A 20,952-nucleotide genomic window follows, 5' to 3' on the forward strand; every position below is an offset into this window, starting at 1 on the left:
CACTTGAAGAATCAGTTTTCAAAATATTTTATTTAGCCATATTATGCCTACATAAAATCAATTACTGTAACACTTCCTTCGTCGTACCGACAAAAGTTATAACAGAGGGCCTTATTTTCTAACGTTTGAAGTTTGAAACAGTGTATTCTTGGGTTTTTCACTATTGCAGAATCGGAGATTCTTCTCGCCGGAAATAATCAAACTTGATAATCTTGGCATTATTATGAAAAAGAAATTTTTGACATGTTTACAAACGTCCAATTTATTTAAGATTATTCGACAATTAGTGGATGTCGAATAATATTGAATTCCGCCTGGTATTCAAATCATAACGTAAGTAACATATGTTATTTTTGTAAAGTTCCTGTCTCTTATTACAGTCTTGCGACACTTATATTTACTATGACGTCTCACGCGTACTCTCACAGTAAAAGGATTGTTCGTTTGCTAATTATGAGGATATTATGTCAATTATATATGACTGAAATTGTGTAGTTTTTAACATAAGCCCGTATTTAAATTAAACATTTTATGCATTTTAATCAAACAATTGACTTTTTTAATATGGCAATTTATTTTGTCCGGAAACGTTTTTAGTGCAACTTCGCTTGGTGGCATTTTAGTGGTTCAATTTCATTCGCTGCTGATATTGCGCCGCCATCTTTCTTTTCGTACAATTGTCGGCTAAGAGGTACGTTGCTATTACCACAAATTTGTTAAAATAAGGTATCTTAAAAATTAAAAATCAGTTATGTTTTTATGTCAAATTAGTGGGAATACGAAATTATAAGTTAATTAATTAAAACCGTCCTTTTGCCATAGAAAATTATACGACCATGTGGTTACGGCTGAAATGATTTTTGCGAACTACTGCGCACAATGTTTTTATAAAATAATACGTTTAATTTTACGAATGTCGTCATTCTCGGATGATTTAGTGATTTAAATAATGTTATATTACGTTATATTTGAGAAAAAGAAACTGTCAAGTTCCTTATTCAAACCCGGTGTGTGCAACTTCCACCAACGTGGCGCGAAGAAGTAAAAGAGATACTTTTTTTTAGATACAAAATGGGTACTGTGGAACGTGCCGGTGATGCTACTTCTGAGATGGAGTCAGGTGAAGAGGAGATCGTTGGCGGCGGCGAACTTGCTCAACATCTGATGCAAAGGTAAGAGACTGAATTTGTTTCCATGGTAACTCTTTTTTTTTTGTTTTGTTACGTAAAGTAATCGATTACATTTCTTCTATCATTAAAATTTTAAAGGTTATGTTTATTTTTTCACATAAAACGTATGTGTGACAAGAAACACGTGTATACTCAAATGCCGGTGCCAATTGAGGGCAAGTGCTCCACTCGCAAGGCCGTTAAAAAAAGCAAATTGTTTCTATATAGCAAAGAATATTTCCTCGGTTTTTTCTAGATATTATCTAGCTTTACATGTATGACAATATTTTAAAATAATCAATTAATTTTCTTGTCTAATACATTTTTATAACCTTCATAACGATAATGAAAACTAAATATCGGGAATTTTACCCTAGATGATATTGTAAACCCATCCCCATATGTTATTCCCTACAGATAACATTGCATTTTATAGCTAAATTCATATCTAGAGTAGACAAATGATCCATTTTGGAAGCCGCATGTTAAAGAAATATTCCTTACAATCAATAATTCGAAGTTAATTTCATATCAAAAATGTAGCCAGGTAACTTTAAAACTGTATCTATCCCTATCTAAATAACCTGGAGTTACAGATTTACACATGAAGTCTTAAATCCCTGTGAAAAGATGATAGCTTCTATACTTGATACTGCTATAATGTAAGAGTTTTTGTCTGCGTCCAGCCAATTCTGACCGTTTACAAGGTCATCGCTCCAAACGGGGGAAGGCGCCGTAAGTTACTAAGCGATTCTCACGACTGTGTCTGGACGACTTTAGAAATAATTTTTTGACTTCAGATACGTAATAGGTATAAATGCAAGTCCTTTTAATTGTAAACTTTCACGTTAGAATTTCTTATCATATACGATAACGCACGAAAGACGCAATTACGCACAATAAAATGTCAATAATTATAGGCAAAAATTATTATTACTCTATGAAATCTAATTGATAATAGGCCAACGGATGTCTTATGTAAGAAGTCTAAAGTTGCTTGATGGCTGTGAATCATTGAATACCTTATAGTTACTCATTCGACTTGCCCTAGTTTCTTCCGTTTTGAAGTAAATGTGGATGTTACGATGGAGCAATTTTTATATCTGGATAAAATTCGTTGGATGTTACGTTTTACGTAGTCAATCTATTTAAGGCGGCATTCTGTGTAATCATGGGTCATAATTAAATCTTTATGAATTTAAAATACGTGCCGATTCGTGGAAAGAATATTTTTACGTCTGAAACTAACGGAAATGTATACTTTCCATGAAGTAAAGATCAGGACAAAAAAGTTAAAGCCTACCTGACCTTAAATGATCAGCTCATAAACATGCATAACGGGTTTCCGGTTTTCAAGAAAGGTCTACGCTCCTTGAAAGACCGAAGGTGCGTCGGCCGGCTTATGATTTATTTATAAACCAAAATTCTATATTTTCATATAGAATACAGCAGTGAACGAAAAAGTTCTCTTTTTTTTGTTTCAAAAAATGCACTTAAAATTAGCCGTATTCATATAATTATATTGGGGTTAGCGTTACCTCGTGTTTTAATTTAGCGTTTACATTACGTTCATTTAACTTTAGTCAGATTTTGTTAAAACTCATATAAAAAATTCTACAATCATATAATCTAGGCTAGACCAATCATGGTTTACTAAGACATTATGTAATATTTTTGACTAAATTATAATCGATTTTACAACAACGCACGTGGTCACCCTAATTCGTTTTCGCTATAAGAACCTGATTTAGTCTCGAGCTCTCAAGATTACGGGTCATTGGACCAATGAGTCACGCTCTACTTGGTGTACAATAGCCCTGACATCTCATACGATACTCCAATACCTCGAATTCTATTCTGCACTTAAGCGTAACGAAATTACGCAAAAAAACTAATCATTACTAGCAGTGACTAACATGACTAGAATGTTCGTATCCTAGACATAGTCGATAATTAGAGCGCTGCCTCTACATGAATACTACATCTAAACAATATTTCTTGGTTAGAAAAATACTATGCTACTTTTGTTAACGCTGCCAGCGCCCTGGGCGGTTGCCCAACCGCGTCCCGTGCATCCATGTCACTCGGGAAGGGATACGAACCGAATGCCTCACTCGTCAGATTCAACTCTTACTGACTAACGAAGGAACTTACATGCAAACCCATAAATACAAATTTACGTATACGCTCGAAAAAACTTTCATCTCGTCATTCGGGTTATAATAATAAAGGCCTTTATACATAAAATTTGACTATTTCTGAGCATTACAATAAATCACCAACAGTTTGTTCTACTACAGCTACGTTTACGTACGTCAAAGGTGTATTTGTATACATTAACGCGTTGTGATCTTGCTTTTACGATCTTAAGATTAGACAAAACTATATTTAGAGAACCTTGGAATCATAACCTAATATTCATATGTAGTTAGCTACTGTTGTATGACCTACATAAAACAAATTCTTCCTTAAACTTATATATTTCTCTTATAGTGTTACATATTAACATACTCATATTATCTGTGTGTCACACAAAATATAAGCCAGACGTATAGTTGCGAAAACTATATGCTTTACCACTAAAAGGCAGTCTATGGATGAAGCAACCAAGTTGCTGGGTTATTATTATCAATCAGTAAAAAATGTCTGTACTGTGAGGTTCTGGCGACGCATGCGTAGATGTAAGAAATAGAAGAAAAAGAGTTGTAATGCATTGTGGAAAAAAATAATTAGATCTTTGTCTTAGCCTTTACTAATGCGCGTAATACTATGGATATGATAGAACTTTTTGTTGGATGGATCGATTTATTTGTACGTCTTTTCCACAGTGGCCTGACCCGCACGGAGATGCTAGCGGCGATAACGAACCGCATCCACGCGGAGACGCTGGCTTCGCTGCCGCCCAACGTGCGCCGGCGCATCCGCGCACTGCGCTCCCTGCAGAAGGACTTTGTTGACATCGAGGCCAAGTTCTACAGCGAAGTGCATGCCCTTGAATGCAAATACGAAAAACTATACAAACCGCTCTTTGAAAAGGTATGGCATAGATTATTTTGACTTTACTAATGTTAGTATTGATTTTGATGTCAAAGCAATTGTAAAATCAATTGTCGCCCCTTTCATTCGAACAAGGTGCTATCCAAATATTTTTCTAGTTAATAACTTTTGTTGAGCATTGAAGCTTAGTATCCCTTTAGACTAAATGACATCTGAGTCACAAAGTCTATTAAATTTTGGATTACAACTACAAAGCTTGATTGAACAAAATTAGTCGCTTCCTTCTTAAGAAATATTTGGTTTAATTGGTCCATACATGCAATCTAGTTTAGGAATGACCAATTACTTTCAAGAATTTAATTTCTTTTACTAACAGCTGTATTTAACTGGTTGTTACTAGTTAATACATTTTCTTATTCTTATGCATAATAGCTTTTATTAATGGTGTAAGAGATAGGACATTTAATCAGATTTCACTTGACTTGGCCACTAAAACATTTTATGGAAACTCCACATAGGAGGTGATTGCAAGATGTTGATGAAAACTTTACTTTAAAATTCTACTGCCTAGTTACTAATAGGAGCTACGTTTTCCCTAACTGCATATCATTGCATTATCATTTACACAAGGACAGGTCAAGGACCACTCCAGCCAATATAATTCTACTGTCGAACACTTGATACAACAGCCACACCAATTATATTGTTAATATTAAAATGTATTTTTGTAGCGAGCACAAATAGTGAATGGCCACTACGAGCCAACAGACGAGGAGTGTCAGAACCCCTGGCGTGATGACTCCGAGGAGGAGGAGCTGGCGCGCGCCGTGCAGAATGCATCACTCACGGAGGGCGAGGACAAGAAGGAGGGCAACGATAATAAACCCGTAGAGTAAGTATTTTTAATAAAACCAAGCCACAAAAGTTCAATAATTATCTTAATGTATAGAAAAAAAAACAAAATGCTCTGAGTTAGCCTAAGCACATTTGAAAAGATATCACATCAAGGAAATTTTTTCGTTAGTTTTTATACCAAGTTTACTTTCTATCTACTCTTTTGAATATTATCCATGGGTTTATGAGACCAAAATCTCCATTTAAAACATATTGCTATCTTTGTTATGTCAAAGATGAAGGAAAAGATAACAAAATCTCTATATTTTAAATAGAGAATTTGGTGTCAGGAACCCACAGTAAGTGCTTCAATAATCTGTCGTATAAAAATATAGTAGAAAAGATTAAAATAAAAGTTAGATTTGTAAATGATGACATAACACACCATATAACTGAGAATCATGATTGATTTCTTAACATGCATCACCAACTGAGGCAACCACTGTGTTACATGACATGACATCATCATATAGACATTGTTAACCTCTAACATGTTGTTACAGACCACCAATGGACCCCAATGTCAAGGGTATCCCAGACTTTTGGTACACCATATTCAAAAATGTTGCCATGCTCAATGAAATGATGCAGGAGCATGATGAACCGATCATCAAATGCCTGCAGGATATCAGAGGTATGTATTAATATCACAAACTTTGAGAACCTATTCAACCATAGACTTTAGAGGTTTCTAATAAAAAAAATTGTTCAAATAACTCTACTGCATAATCATTGTGCAATTTATTCACATTGTCCTAAAACATTAGCTACCTATATGATACAGTTTAACTTCTTTATCTAACAATTTCCACCAAAATACTAGACAAGTTTGCAATATTTGTTTACACGCTGATTAAAAAAAAAAAAACTTATTTAGTAACCTATGTGTTCTGGGCTATGTTATACAACTATACCAAATTACAGCAAGATCCATGCAGCTGTGGAGATACCTTCTAACAAACATACTATCCATCAAGCCAAATATTCGTATTTATAATATTAGTAAAAAGTCAATAATCATCATTTGAAATAGTGAACATATTTTTCAACATACATTTGTTTTTGTACAGTGCAAATGCACGAGGATCCGTTTGGCTTCACTCTGGAGTTCCACTTTGCACCCAATGACTACTTCACCAACACAATCCTCACCAAGGAGTACTCCATGAAGTGCAAACCTGACGATGACAACCCCTTGGAGTTTGAGGGACCAGAGATTTACTCTTGCAAGGTAATATGTGCCCCCTAAATAGTTTGTTCATAGGCACTATAGAGTTCTTGTAAGTGTAACAAGTTTTCTCATGTAAAATATGGTTTTCTAAGTAACTGTACAAGATCCAATAACAATTATTTGGGTTTATTAAAGTAGTAATGTTTATTTTATTTTTTATTCTTATGAAATATAAACAAATATTTAAGATGATCATGGGTAAATTATATTCAATATGCTTCAATATATGAATTTAAATAACAAGTTGTGTGAACATTTTGAATTGATCCAAACAAAGGCTGGACTGAAACTTTATTTACATTTCACATTGAAACTAATAATTAACAAAGAGTGAGAATAAATACAACTCATATTACTGAAAAGTTTTACTTGCCTTTGACATTGCTTACTAGCTGTCGCTTGCGAGTCTGTCTGTGGGATATAAAAAAAAAAACTTTGTAAGTAGACTATGTTCTACATCATTACCAAATTTCAAGATCCAGACATGCTATACTAACAAACATCTATCCATACATCCAAACATTCACATTAATAATATTTTTTGACAAAATGATAAATGATATAATTGTTATAGGGTTGCGAGATAAACTGGAAGAAGGGCAAGAATGTGACGGTGAAGACAATAAAGAAGAAGCAGAAGCACAAGTCGCGCGGCTCGGTGCGCATCGTCACCAAGTCGGTGCAGGCTGACTCCTTCTTCAACTTCTTCTCCCCGCCTGCAGTGCCCGAGGACCCTGACTCTGATATACAGGTATGAACACATTTACACAATATATACTAAAATTATTATCACATAAATTAAATCAAATACAATCAGGGACAGTGAAATGTTTCTTGCTTATAAAGATTTCCTTGTGAGAGTTTCTCATTTATAAATTTCTTCCATCAGACAGGAAAATTCCTCACTTATGGTAGTTTCCTGCTTGTTCAATTTTAACTGGTTTTATAATTTGATTTAACAGCTGCTACATTTTTAATATCAATATTAGTTAACCAATTAATTGGGGCCTAACTACGTCGTAAAGGTTTTTATGAGTTAAATCTTTGATATCCTTTGGAAGGTGCAAAGATTGTCAGTTCTTTAAATAAATTACATGCTTGACATTACATTTTCAGAATCTGTTAACCGCTGACTTTGAGATCGGGCACTACATCCGCGAGCGCGTGGTGTCTCGCGCCGTGCTCATCTACACCGGAGAGGGGTTGGACGACGATGATGACGACTATGAGGAGGAGGTAGGAAATCATCCTGCACTGAGCTTGTTTTGTACACTCTGACAATAGGAGGAGGTTGATATTACTCAAAAAACTTGGTCGCTGAGTTTATTTATTATAGTTTTTGGTTTAATGGACAGCATCAGTCATATCTATCAGAAAATTGTCCTGTCCTTGTAGATTAATTTTAGAGTAATTTTCAAAAAACGGGGAAAAAAAAGTTTTCACATGACCACTTTTAAAAATATTTTAACATACTTTTGTTTGGTTAATTAATTTGGTGTGTTACAATACAAGCTCAGTCGGAAGTATATTAAACAACAGGGGTGTCCAAACTACGGCCCGCTAACATTAAAATATTTTTTTGAATTTTTTCGGTATTTATTTGGACATCTCTGTACTATATAAAGTTATTTATCGTATTTAACATTAAAAAGTATTTGGTAACGTTTTAACTAGTGTTTAATACCGCGCATGTATTGCTTAATGTTAGTGAATTCTACAGCCATCTCGTACTTGAGTCCGTCGGCTTTACTGCATGGTAGATATCTGCAGCTTTATTATGTCCCCCATCATCCAATCAGACGATGGTGAATGTTCTACTTTTAATTCATAATGAAAAATTTAAAAAGAAGAACAGTATAAGTAATTTAGTATAAGTTTCAATAGTTTTGAAGCTGCGCGTGCGCATTGCCTTTACGCCGCTACGCCCAAATTTGTGTTGTGCGCAGCAAATTGTATGTTATTAAGAGCTGTCAAGATTTTATAGGCGTATTTTAAAGAATTTCTAGAAAATGTATGTGTTTTGTGTATTGTTCTTCTTTTTGTTTTGGTTGTAATATCGTGTTGCGTTATAACATAGAAGATAGTACATGTGAATAATATCCAGGTCTGGTTGGATCCCCATTGGCTGCACCAACAAAAGCGGTATATTTGGTTTCAGGAGGATTCTTATTCCGACGAAGATTCCGGCACTGAGGAGGTTTCCGACGCCGAGGATTGATGCGACCGTCTCTAGCGATACTACACGCCTATTGCCCCTCCATCTAAATAACCTAGGTCAAAAGTAGAACTACCTAGGTCAAAACATAGCGACACGTTTGACCTAAGTTTTATATGAGAACTATTTTATTGCACACAAAATTATTGTGTCCTTTTTTTATACCGCTAAAGTCATATCAATGTTCATATCCTGAATATTTTTGCGATGTACCAAAAATAAATGCTATTTTTTTCGGACGTTAAGTGATAATACTCTGAGGATGGGAGGCGCGCGCGAGGCGACTTCCACGTCTTTCCTAATTCGTGTTAACGCGTCATATAATAAATTGATAGTATTGTTGCGCTAGATAGGTTAGGAATTTCTCGCATTTATATATAATTATATACTTCTATGCATGATTTATCAGTCTAATAGATAAATATGTTTTAGATGGAAAGCCATCGCGGCTCTCGAAGCGAGATCAAATGGTGCCTTATGTAATGCATGTTAATTGTTAGACGTTCAACACTATACTGCATTTCTAGATTAGTTATATACAATTCTCGTTTCTATTTATTATATACATAAATAATTGTAATAGCGTGTATTTTGTTTACGAGTTTTACATACGTTGTTTGTGTACTAGAAATTTCATGTGATATTAATGTTCTCTAAGGCTATTTAATTTTCTATTCTGAGAAGCTGGCATTCCAACATTGTGAAGCGCTCACGTCACACGAATATCATCGAATCTCTCTCTTGTTAGTGCCAAAATGCATTTTTTTTTTATATTTTAATCGATCGATAACTGAAAACTGTGATCTTGTCTTATTCTAAAATACATTTATACGATACATCCGGCCGACTGGACTAGGAATATGTATATTTTTTCTAAATATGACATATATGTGACTGTTTTCATTTTGTTAAAACTCAATATGTGCAAAATGAAGCCACTTGCTCTAGTTTCACATGTTATGTCCAAACTTGACTAGATTCTTTGAATTCTATGAAGAATTAACTCTATTCTAAAGACGAAAGTGTATTGTAGGTGAAGATATATCTTAATATTTTGTGAAACTAGTTCCAAGTGTTTTTCTTTTAAATGTATTGTATATTTTTGTTGAATGTTTTCTTCTATTGAAGTCTGCATAATGGTCAGCTGTTGCGGCTGCTAAGGTAGTGTTACATGGTTATGGCTTATATGTTTTGGCATGATGTCCCCAGTGACGACATTAAAAAAAATTGTATGCTTTTTATCCAAGTGTGTTTTATTTTGAAATACGTTTACCTTGTTTGCATGCTGAATTAGTTAATGTGTTGTATCGAGGAACGCAGATGGTTGCAGAATTCACGTATAATAATATCGGGAAGACAAGTTTACGGAGAGGTGCCGTTTTGTGTGAATTTAATTGTGAATTTGAACAGGAGGAGGAAGAATGCTCGTCGGAAGAGAGCGACGACGAGGAGCCCGCGCCCCGCCGCCGGGGCAAGAAGGGGGGCAAGGGGGCGCCGCAGGACGCGCCCGCAGAGTGCAAGCAGCAGTAGGCCCCCGCGCGCCCACACGCCTACACGCGTCTCAAGGTCCAAACTGTACGCGAGGGCGCCGCGCCCAGCGCAGTCCCCACACAAAAATCTATGCTTCGTTTGTTTGCTGGCTACATTCGAGCGCCGGCCGTCCATTCATTTAAACAAATATATTTTTCTATCCTTGACAAATTGATAAAACTTAGTTCACACATTCCTGTGTAAAATTCCGCCTTCAATCGATTTTTTTCTTCGGTAAATTAATTTTTGCTATACGAAGGTGCTATTCTGTATCCATTTTAACGGTCGGGCGATGTTTTTTTTAAACCAGTTTTTGTTATAAACGCCGCGTTGGGTGACTTTAACTGTCTATAAGACTGTATGGTTAATTACGATGTGTAATCCATTCACAATTAAATTTAGCGTCGCTACTTATAAATATTTAGTGATAAAGTGATTCCTTGTAACATCGAGAGTACGATCTCTGAGGTTGGTGATGCATCTTAGCATCGCAAACACAACCTGAAGTGTATTTGTACACGTTTTTAAAAAATAAATCTTACACATTAAATTATTTTTGTTGTTTCTCTATAATTGTATATAACTCCTATTTATTTATTCTCGTCATTGTCATAAAAAAATGCTAAAGGCTATGTCAAACAAAAAAGCTGCTGTCAAGGTTAATGGGAACTCGTAATTCTGTTTACCCTAGGTCTAGGAGTAATTTTGAGCATATAAAAAGGTACGTAAAATTAAAATTTGTAGTATTTTATATCTTTGCTGAGAAATAACCGTTTCTTTTTATTTTTTTCAGCTACAAATTAGCCGAAGGCAAACATACCCTGGGTCTATGAATACAAAGGAGAATAGACACGTATTTTTATGGAAGTACGGCTCTGGTTAGTTTATTTTTATTAAATTTAACTTAATCGTGAAAGTTAAAATATTGCAATATGTTTTTTTATCCAAAAAAATAATGCATAAAATTAGGTGTTAAAGATTTCTCATTTCTGATTTCATTCTCATGGATAATGTTTAAATATGATGACATAACACACCATATAACTGAGATTCATGATTGATTTCTTAACATGCATCACCAACTGAGGCTTTTTTTTATTTCGTTTAATATTGTTAACTTTAAAAATGTCAATAGATAACTCTTATTTTTTTGTTTACAGACCTGAAAATTTGACCTGGTCCGATTGGGTTTCAACAAATTTTAATTAGGTGAGTTATTCAATGGTTTATTTGTATGATTATTAAAATAATAGGAAATACCGCTGATATATTTGTTTGATAGAATTTTTTTTACGTATTTTGTTTTAAAATGTATATAAAAATATATTCAAGGTAAAGTTGTATACATGATTTGTAAATGATGATATAACACACCATATAACTGAGAAACATGATTGATTTCTTAACATGCATCACCAACTGAGGTCCACATAAATTGTATATTGTTGATTGTTTGAAAATTGTATTGATTTTTAATTTAGTTTTTTTTATAGGTTCGCGGGCGGTTACAGCGAACCTCAGGTTCGCACCAGTTGTCAAAAAGTGAGAAGATCGATTCAGGATCAATTTAAAATGTGATTTATTAATTAAAAAAATTGTTAAGAACATTGTGTTTTATTACAAAAAGTTTATGATCCTTTTAGTTGTGTCGTGATCAGAATACGGACATTAAGTTAAGCCGTTCTGGAGATATCTCCTAACAAACATACATCCAAACATTCGCATTTATAATATTAGTAAGATTTATGGAATGGTGGGAAATGGGAGCAATAGATTAATACAAAATATATTTTGGGACCAATTTATTAACATTTCAAAGTAACATTATCACGACTTGTCTTTTTATAACACAGCGGTCAGATCTAAACTCTAAAAAAATATACACATCGTGAAAAATATGTCTCAATAAAATCGGTCCATCTCGTAACTGTTTATAAATTCTATAACAAAATGGACATCCCATTGTACTGTTTGTTTTAAGTACGCCAACTTAAGTAGTAATACGATTTGTGATTTCTTTTTCTAGACCAAAAATGAGGCTACAGGCTGTAAGACATTGTTTTACTCAATTCTTGCATAAGAATACGCTTATTCAAACCAAACGACTGCAGCCAACTGACTCATTCCAGTGGACAGGATATAAGCCGTGGTATTTTGTGCCTATTAGATTTTCGCCATTTTGGCGTTCATTGTAGCAGTTAATTAAATTATTATCGCAGTTTTGTTCAGAAGAACAAGAGTTTACAATGTTTTTCAGTGTTTTTGCAAGGAAAATCCGCGGTTTAGTCTACACAAAAATACGTAATCCAAAACCCTCATAAACTTGGGAGTATCAAAGCCACAATATTCGTAATAAAGTTTAATAGTGTATTGTCCAATTTAATACTCAGGCCTGGAAATATGAAACTGCAAGGAACTTAGCATTTAGTGGTTTCACTACGTGTTTTCAGTCTGTTGACGATCATTTAGCACCAAATTGTCTTAAAATTATTCTAACACACAACTAAAGGGCAATCTATATCGCTATCATAAATACACGAAAATAGGGAATGATGCGATACGGTGTTTTGTAATGGACATTATTTCGTCGATCAAATAAATTATCCTAACATTCGAATGATAAACACAACCATTTCAATACGTTTGGCAGAAAATTTAACACGTTCAATGCCGGCACTTGCTGAGGCGAGTCCAGTATAAAATATCAAGGTATTTTAAAAATCTTAGTGGCATGAAACGTGTTAAATATTACAAATAAACATTATTCACAATATAAATAACCACTCTTACATTGCTTAAATTTTATGAATTATCAAATATCTTCATGTACATGTAAACTTTCATGGAAAAGTAACCCATTTCTATTAAAAAAATACTAAGATTTAATATTTCACTAAAAGCACTTCCTTGGGAGAACTTTGCTGCTAAGATTGTGACTTAAATAAAAAGAATATATGTTATGTACATGAATAAATTACATAAGGAAAAAACTAAATACTGTTACAATAAAAAATATATATATAACAACCAAATATATTTGTCTTTTTAACTTTCAATATTGTGATACAAGAATTATTTATTTTAATTATTTCTATTTAAAATGTAAAAGATTGTACATAAAAAATTTACTAAAAACAGAATTGCAAACATAAAATGGCAAGTCATATAGATTAATCGAATTATGAAAGGAAGGTCCGACTGTAAAACCATACGGTCGATACATCGCTTTACTAAACATGATTTGGAAGATTCTAGGAAGATTTTAAGTAATTAATATTTATTTCATACATTTCATAAAACTGTCATAAAGCAAACCACCACGAAAGATATAATAAAGCATTTTCTCATTCAAATATCATCGGCAAATGTAAATGAAAATTTGGAATCTAAAAATCAGTAAAACTCCAAATAAATTAAAAAAAAAACTATATAATAAACATACATTCATTGAGATTGCTTCAAAAATATTGTACAATCAATCGATTTAATTAATTGCATAAAATTTTTAAGTACTAATAAAAAAAAAACTTAAATTATGCGTAATCAAATACAGGGTGTGCAAAAACAAACGTGCGAAAAAATAATATCAGATAACAGCGGCTGAAGGAAAACTTTGAGCTACTTACATATTATATACAGTCAATAAATAAAATGACATAATTCATAATTTCCTATAACATGTTTCGATATTAGGGATGCCCGTTATTGTAAAAATATTGACAAGGACATCGATGTCGACAAATTTAATTCTGGTATATAAATAACAATAATCTCGTAGAATTTCTTTAAATAAAACTTTTTGCTCTAAAATATTTAAAGATATAATTCGATTAATTGATTTTTTCACAAATTCGTTTTAAATATATCGATCGTCGACATCGATGTAACTCTAATATCGATATTCACCGAACATCCCTACCCGATATCCGATGTAGTAAACGTTTGCGTGTGAACTTTGCACGTGACAGGGGCATACATCTGGAACACTCCGCTCCTGTCACGCCGGAGTCTTGCTCTTCTTCCCGAAAGGAAGATGGATGCGTCTCTTTCTCGGCTTAGGAAGTCCCTCATCGTCCATCAAAGAGGAATCCGTGGACTCCTCTTCTGGGGGAGTATTACTAGACTGAGTCGCCGAATCCAGATTATTTTCGGGGAGTGGTTTTTGTTTAGTAAAAGGATTCCTGGGCGGAGGTCTGGGATCGTCTGGATTGGGGACTATGTCTGTGCTGCGGGAGCGGACGATCTGTCCGGAGGAGAGGGGCCTGCGCGGCGGGGGGAGGGGGGCACCTATACTGCGCATTGACGCGCGCAACTGCGGCTGCGATTGGGAATGAATCGCCCGCGTTAAGTCGTCACCGGACCAATTAACGCTGTGGAAAAAATAAACATGTCTTCATTAGTAATTACAAAGCTATTAAAATATTAATGAGTAGAAAAACGCATTGACTGTGGACCAATGAATTATATTATTATAAAATTTGACTACTCACTTGTCACCGCCCAGTATGAACTGCACGGGATCCTTGCGCTTGTCCTCTGGTGGACTCTTCCTGACGTCGCCGTGAGAGCCGCGCGACCTCTCGAACCTCCTGTCCTCCTCGCGCTTCTCCTCCGGCCTTCTCTCCCGAGCCTCTTGAGCTAGACGCTCTTCTAATTGCAACCTGAAATTAAATATCAATCTCTATAACAAGAAGCGTTACTCTAGTATTATTTCACGACCAAAAATGACTTATCTACAAGCAAACTCTGTTACAATCATTGATATAACAAGAAATTTGATAATCCTAAATTCATATTTATTTTGCATTTAGTGTCTGATTTTATCCGACTCGAAGGATACTAATATAATAATACCTAAAATATTTTATAACAAATTTGTATGACAATTAATTTATATTTTAAAAATTAAATAGAATTAGTGAGTTTTATAAAACGTACCTCGCCTCAGCGAGTCTCAGATCTAAAGGATAATGAGGTGCGTCATGTTCTTCGCTTCCTGATGAATCTTCGCGCCATCCAAAATTATCGGCTACTGGAAATTTTACATCTTTCATACAAACAATACATACATTTATTTCGTAACATACAAACCCATTTAGCTTAATCTACCAACATTACCAAATAAATATTACGTTTAAATCTATTACCCTTGTTACATTTTAAAATAAATTTCCTTAGTTTTGTTACAAATACCAAAAGCATGTATGAAATAATTTTATATGTTTTAGTGTAGGCATTATTAAATTATTATATACCAAGCAATATATTTTAAAATACTATAAGTCTTACCTGAATAATGTTGCCATATAAAGCAGCTCTAGTCTATTAAAAGTTTGCAACACTGAGGGGAAGCTATAGGCAGGAGAAATAAAACAAATATCACAATCGTCAAAAGCTTTCAAACGTGCAAAAGAGAACCTACAAAATACTACAGATAAAAAAAGTTGCAATATTTAAAAAAATAAAATAGGACATACACAAATTACAATCACAGTGATTATGGTACATAGAAATGGTTAATTACACGAAAAAGGCATTTATAGTAAACAGCATAAAGTTCAATGTCAATTGATAGTCCCAATTTCTTGACAAAGAACCAAATACATAGGATAAAGTTAGGCCCCTACAAATACATGAAGAAAGCATAAAAAAAACCTGAAGAAAGTCAGTAAAGAAAATAACAATTATTTTAAATAAAAATTCGAAACTTATTCGCTTAAATGTTCAAGGCTAAACTTACCCAGAATCATGGCAGACACAATTTTCCCTAATATTTCTGTCAACTACAAATAAATTGATTACAGAACACAATGTCGTAAAGGCTACATGTATCTAATACTGAACAGTATACGTCATTTCAAATATCTTGGTGGCTCAAAGATATCTCTGCGCTGCGCAGTGCTCCCCCACATCCATTTAAACCCTGCTACTTGTAACACATGTTTGCGACTCGCGTCTTCGTAAAGTCATCGACGGAATGTCTAAATTCATATGAGAAATTGTTGGTGTACTTTACGTTCGGTATTTGCTGCTAAAATTTTAATACAAATTTTGTTAGGCCCTCTGCGCTGCGATTCGAAAGATGTTTCGAGCCACCAAGATATATGAAAACAACTGTACATGCAATGATAATCCCAAACCCACATAAGCGAACAAACATTTGACGATTCATACATGCTTTTGGTAACTAATAGAATTCATAGGAAACAAGAATATTTTTGTGCATTTTATAAATTTATACGTGAAAAGAAACGCACATAAAGCCTGAAAGCTTTCTATCGATTGTGATAGTAACATCGTAAAAACATATTTATTTGATAAAAAGTGATACATGATTATTCTTATAAATTAAATTAATTAAAATTACAAATACCTTATAAAATGTCGAATTAAATGTTGCCAATACTTTTTAAATTTGACACATAGTGAATGTTGCCAGAACTAAATATAAAATTTCTAACAAATTTAACATTTATCCAAAAAAAAAATATTTTTATATATTTTTTAATACATTAATGTCATAGATTTGTATCACATTTGAATAAAAAATATACAGATCTCTTTAAGGAACATGTATTTTATAAACATATAGATTCGAAAACTTATATATTTATTATCCCTTATATATATTTTATATCCCTTCGAGATTTATGACTACTACAAATAATTATCCAAACAAAAACAAACATATTTAAGTAGAAATAACGTCACTAAAAAATATTTTAATATACATTTCATTAAAAGTCTTTTCGTGTAAGATGTATTTTAAGATGTGTGTTGCCATAATATGCTGCATTTTGTACCAATTAAAATAAAACATAAAAGACGTTTAGATTGTTTTAAAGTTCATTTTAGTTACTAAAGTTTTTTTTTTAATTTTCGTTGACATTTTAAGAGCTGCTGTATTTTGTACTAAAATATATTAAGTACAAATATAAGATTATTCTAAATTGTATATTTTGAGCGCTAAATACATACTAAAAGCATTAAATAAAATTATCCTACAAATTAGTAACTTATGGTAACTAAGTTTGTTTGTTGATTTTAAAAACCTTTAACTTATGATAGGAAAAGTTGACTTTATTTTGTATTTTGTTAATTAGGATAAATAAATTATTTAGTAGGATTATAACTTAGTATGGATTGTGAGTTAAGTTAGTATTAAGTTAAATAGTGATAGAATTTTATTTATTATTTTAAACAACGCGCCAATAACATTTAGACGACTTTCTATTTTATTTTGAATATTATTTTTCGAGATTTATGTATTTGTGACTTAAGTTTTTTTTTAATGAATTCTATGCACAATGCAATTAGATAAAATTTGTTGAAGGTTTTTCTTTAGTTTATTTTGTTATAAATTTTTTCACATTTATATTTACCAGTACTTTTATATTAGTTTCATTTGTAAATATTAATTGACGTTCTCAAATAGGTTCCATTTAAATATCGTTATTTTTTGTTACTTTTTAATTTTTTTATTAAATTTGTGAAAAAAAAACATATTCAGGAAACATTTTATAGCATGAGGATAAAATTGTATTAGAAAAAATGGAACAATAACAATACGTAATGTCTTTTTAAAAATCGTTAAAACCTTTTTTCATCTGTCTTTTGTAGCATTTTTTATCGTTTTTTTTTTAAGTTTTTTCCTAGTGAAATTCAAACTACATTTAAAATGTTTACGGATTCGATTCCAAATTGTGACAAATAGTACAAAATTTGATAAAACATTTGTCGAAATTAAAGCTAGTTATAAGGTATGGCAAATGTTGGTCCCGACACGTGTGCGGTTCAGTTCACTCGACGTGTTCATGAAAGATGGACGCCTCGTCTAACTTACCGGAGCCGCAGATAGACACGTCGTCACCCACGCTCAGGTCGTCTTGAGAACTGCTCATTCGAACTGAAAAAAAAAACCGATAAATCTTACTAATATTATAAATGCGAATGTTTAGATGGATGCTTGTTAGAAGTTATCTTTAGATCGGCTGAATGGATCTCGTTGAAATTTGGCATACAAGTATAACATAGTCTGAAAGAACACATAATTACGTCTTTTTAATACCGTGCAGACGGAATCGCGGGCGACAGTAGTACTAGTATGTTTATAATTTTATAATAATACTATATAAAAAATATCAGACTCGAAGGACCATAAAATAATATAATAATCAAAAACTACAAAATAAAACATTATTATATTTGTTAAAGTAATAGATTTATTTTGATAAAAAGTTTAAACATAACACTTCATCTGTGTGGAATAAAAAAAAATCTAGTAACAAATAGCCTATATTACTTAGTGATATACTGTGTGACTATAGCATCACCGGCAAAAGAATTGTTCAAATCAATTCAGTCGTTTTAAAATTCATTAGACATACAAAAATACAATCTTTCTTATATATATATATCGTGTTAGTTCCACTATTTATAACTCAAGAACGACTTTACCGATATGTCTGAAAATTGGTGAGGAGGTAGCTTAGAGCCAGGAGACGGACATAGGATACTATTTAATCATTTTTTTTTCGAATTTATGCCTTGAAGAGCTGCTTTTTATTTAACTTATCTATATATCCACGCGGACGGAGTCGCGGGCGACAGCTAGTATTTAATTATTTATTTCTAATACTCACCTCTTCCTGTTTGTCGTCCATTGGCAGTCCTATAAAGAGTACTCTCAAGGAACTGTAATCCGTTGTTATTTATTATATTGAAGCCGCACAGACGCTCGATTTGCTTCCATCTATGCATTCTCTCCTAAAAAAAAAACATTAAAAATATTAAATAATCAGTTCTATGATAAAAAATATACTTTATTATTGTCCTAAGTGTTGCTTGTTTAAATGTCTATTTCCACTTGGCAGTGGCGCGTTGCCATTTTATTGCAGCTAGTGGAAATAGGCACTTAAGCACGGAAGATTTTTGCCTTGTGATTGTTCATATTAGCTCTAAAACTGATTTGTGTTTTTCTATACCTGTTCGAGATAAGTTCTTTGGCTATTTTTTTTTAGATTTGACAATAAACATATCAAAATTTACAGGTTAGTATATAATATTGAAATAAATTCATATTTCATGTACTTTCTGTTTTTTTTGTATTTTCTTGACCTATAAATAAAATCTTTTTTTTTTAATTTTTTCTGCACGCTTTGTTTGTTACGGGTAATCTCCGGTACGGTTCGGTCAATTTAGACAGGACTTTTACAGTAAGGTAGGTGATATATGCAGGCATGTTTTAGGCTATTTTTTTTTCAATTAATTGATAAAATTAGTTAAATAACCTGTAATTCCTGAGTGACCTCGTTGAGCGCGGTGCGAGCCTCAACAATGGAGCGGTCGACGTCGTCTATAGATTTGCCGTGAGTTGACACAAACGCGCCAACAAGACTGGATCGCTTCTTACGTAACTTCTCGCACTGAATACAAAGCAATCGTAAAATGTATGGATGGATGTTTGTTAGAAGATAGCTCTATAACAGTTGAATAGATCTCGATGAAATTTGGTATAGTTGTAGGACATAGTCTGGAAGAACACATAGAATTGTTTTTTTAAATTCTGCGCGGACGGAGTCGCGGGCGACCGTAATTCTAATATATCTTAATAAGATTTTTTTAAATTCCGTCCGAACAAAGCCTCAATCAAAAGCAAGTAGGTTATAAAACAACAAATGTAAAAAAAAAATGTTTTAAAATTTTTCAAGGTTTTCATGTAAAATGTGAATTCAACTGCCGTCACTTTTGTTATATACTATCATCTCTCTTATTCTCTATGAAAAAAAGAGAGACAACAACAGTCAGTAAATACCGGACAATGGCTCCCATTTATAGAGTTTTCTCACTAAGTTGTTTTTCTCGCTTATCCGTTTGTGTTGTACTGTACCAACATACAATATATACTCACGGCTTCTCTCGCCTGTTGTAGTTGTAGATCAGCTTGCTGCTTCTTGCGCAAGTATGAGCGGTTCTCAACTTCGTGTGTGAGCTGCAGCCACTGCTGCAGGCCGGGCGGCGGCGCCCAACACCTGTCTTCCAGCTCACCCTCCGCGCGACGGAGTTCCGCCCTTAACATCTACGTAGGAGAGATCAAAATTGTAAGCCAACTCTATAGACGTAGAAAAAGATGGAAAAATTTGCATACATTTTTTAAATCTAAAATATTTCACAATTTTCAATTATTAAAATTTGATTATAAAGAAAACGATTAATGGTAATCAATGCATGTGCAATTGCGGTTGTCTATGGGCAGCAGTCGCTTCGCTATTCCGGCGAATTCTGGTGGACGCTTGCTTATTTACCAGCTTATAATATTAAAAAGTAACATGAACATTTAAACTTATTTCAGTAAAAAAGTATATTTTTAATAACTCACCTCAATTTCAGCTTTAAGCGTGGAGACTTCCAAATCTGAAGAGGCGGAGTTTAATAGCGGCGTGTCTCCTGCCTCACGCAATTTCTTTTCTAAATTCCGTTTCTCAGTTGTGACGCTTTCCTAAAACATTAAATATTCGACAATTTAAAATCTGTCAGACTGTTTTGGTCATAAGAAATTACAAAAATAGACTAAATTCGACAATACGTAAACATTGCATAATTGGTCGGAAGAATCCTAAGCATGGCACGTCAAGTCAGGCTATGTCTACTACTTAGTAGGGGTAAGTGCTTCTATACGTATAAGGATAAGCTGCATGAAAGACGCTTGATACAAAGTCAAATTAAAAAAGCCAGTGGTTCCCAAATTTATTTTGTCTACTGCCCACTTTGAGAATAAATATTTTTAGCGCCCCCACATTTTCAGATATTTAAAAACCACTTTAACTTCAAATTAAATTATTTAATTATTGTTGTTGAGAGTCGAGAGTGCGGTCATTGTCTAAGAGGCCTCCTAGCTAAATAAAATTACAAATCAC

General features: G+C 33.3%; 2 protein-coding genes and 1 long non-coding RNA gene across 5 annotated transcripts in view; 2 read left to right on the forward strand and 1 right to left on the reverse strand.

Annotated features, from left to right (window-relative positions):
* Positions 1-265: 265 nt before the first annotated feature.
* On the forward strand, positions 266-10,591 carry LOC106120725 (nucleosome assembly protein 1-like 1). 3 transcript variants are annotated; one of them, XM_013316113.1, is made up of 10 exons: positions 266-333; positions 598-691; positions 1,065-1,172; positions 3,998-4,205; positions 4,898-5,058; positions 5,564-5,694; positions 6,131-6,291; positions 6,866-7,042; positions 7,408-7,527; positions 9,917-10,591. In XM_013316113.1, exons 3-10 carry the CDS (start codon positions 1,072-1,074, stop codon positions 10,034-10,036), a joined length of 1,179 nt encoding a protein of 392 aa, XP_013171567.1. In that variant the 5' UTR covers positions 266-333; positions 598-691; positions 1,065-1,071; the 3' UTR covers positions 10,037-10,591.
* Positions 10,592-10,928: 337 nt separating this feature from the next.
* LOC106120726 (uncharacterized) lies at positions 10,929-12,113 on the forward strand. Its single transcript, XR_001228024.1, has 2 exons — positions 10,929-11,245; positions 11,530-12,113. It is a non-coding gene; the product is annotated as an uncharacterized LOC106120726 (long non-coding RNA).
* A 1,390-nt stretch (positions 12,114-13,503) lies between these two features.
* Stim (stromal interaction molecule) overlaps positions 13,504-20,952 on the reverse strand; it is a 29,854-nt gene continuing 22,405 nt past the window's right edge. Inside the window, exons 7-14 of the mRNA XM_013316208.1 lie at positions 20,415-20,534; positions 19,947-20,114; positions 19,327-19,461; positions 18,679-18,802; positions 17,880-17,942; positions 14,975-15,068; positions 14,527-14,697; positions 13,504-14,406 (exon numbers count right to left, since the gene is read on the reverse strand). Of these exons, the coding sequence (XP_013171662.1) occupies positions 14,034-14,406; positions 14,527-14,697; positions 14,975-15,068; positions 17,880-17,942; positions 18,679-18,802; positions 19,327-19,461; positions 19,947-20,114; positions 20,415-20,534 (1,248 nt within the window). The 3' untranslated portion in view covers positions 13,504-14,033. The remainder of the gene's footprint in view (positions 14,407-14,526; positions 14,698-14,974; positions 15,069-17,879; positions 17,943-18,678; positions 18,803-19,326; positions 19,462-19,946; positions 20,115-20,414; positions 20,535-20,952) is intronic.

This window comes from Papilio xuthus, unplaced genomic scaffold (assembly GCF_000836235.2).
Source record: "Papilio xuthus unplaced genomic scaffold, Pxut_1.1 DF826949.1, whole genome shotgun sequence".
Classification (NCBI taxonomy): Eukaryota; Metazoa; Arthropoda; class Insecta; order Lepidoptera; family Papilionidae; genus Papilio; species Papilio xuthus.

What these genes read in the sequence shown, in the direction of transcription:
- LOC106120725 (XM_013316113.1), top strand. Translation starts at nt 1,072, where the DNA reads ATGGGTACTGTGGAACGTGCCGGTGATGCTACTTCTGAGATGGAGTCA. An exon ending in ACAAACCGCTCTTTGAAAAG is followed by an intron (nt 4,206 to 4,897) that starts GTATGGCATAGA and finishes GTATTTTTGTAG; the next exon opens with CGAGCACAAATAGTGAATGG. An exon ending in ATGACGACTATGAGGAGGAG is followed by an intron (nt 7,528 to 9,916) that starts GTAGGAAATCAT and finishes GAATTTGAACAG; the next exon opens with GAGGAGGAAGAATGCTCGTC.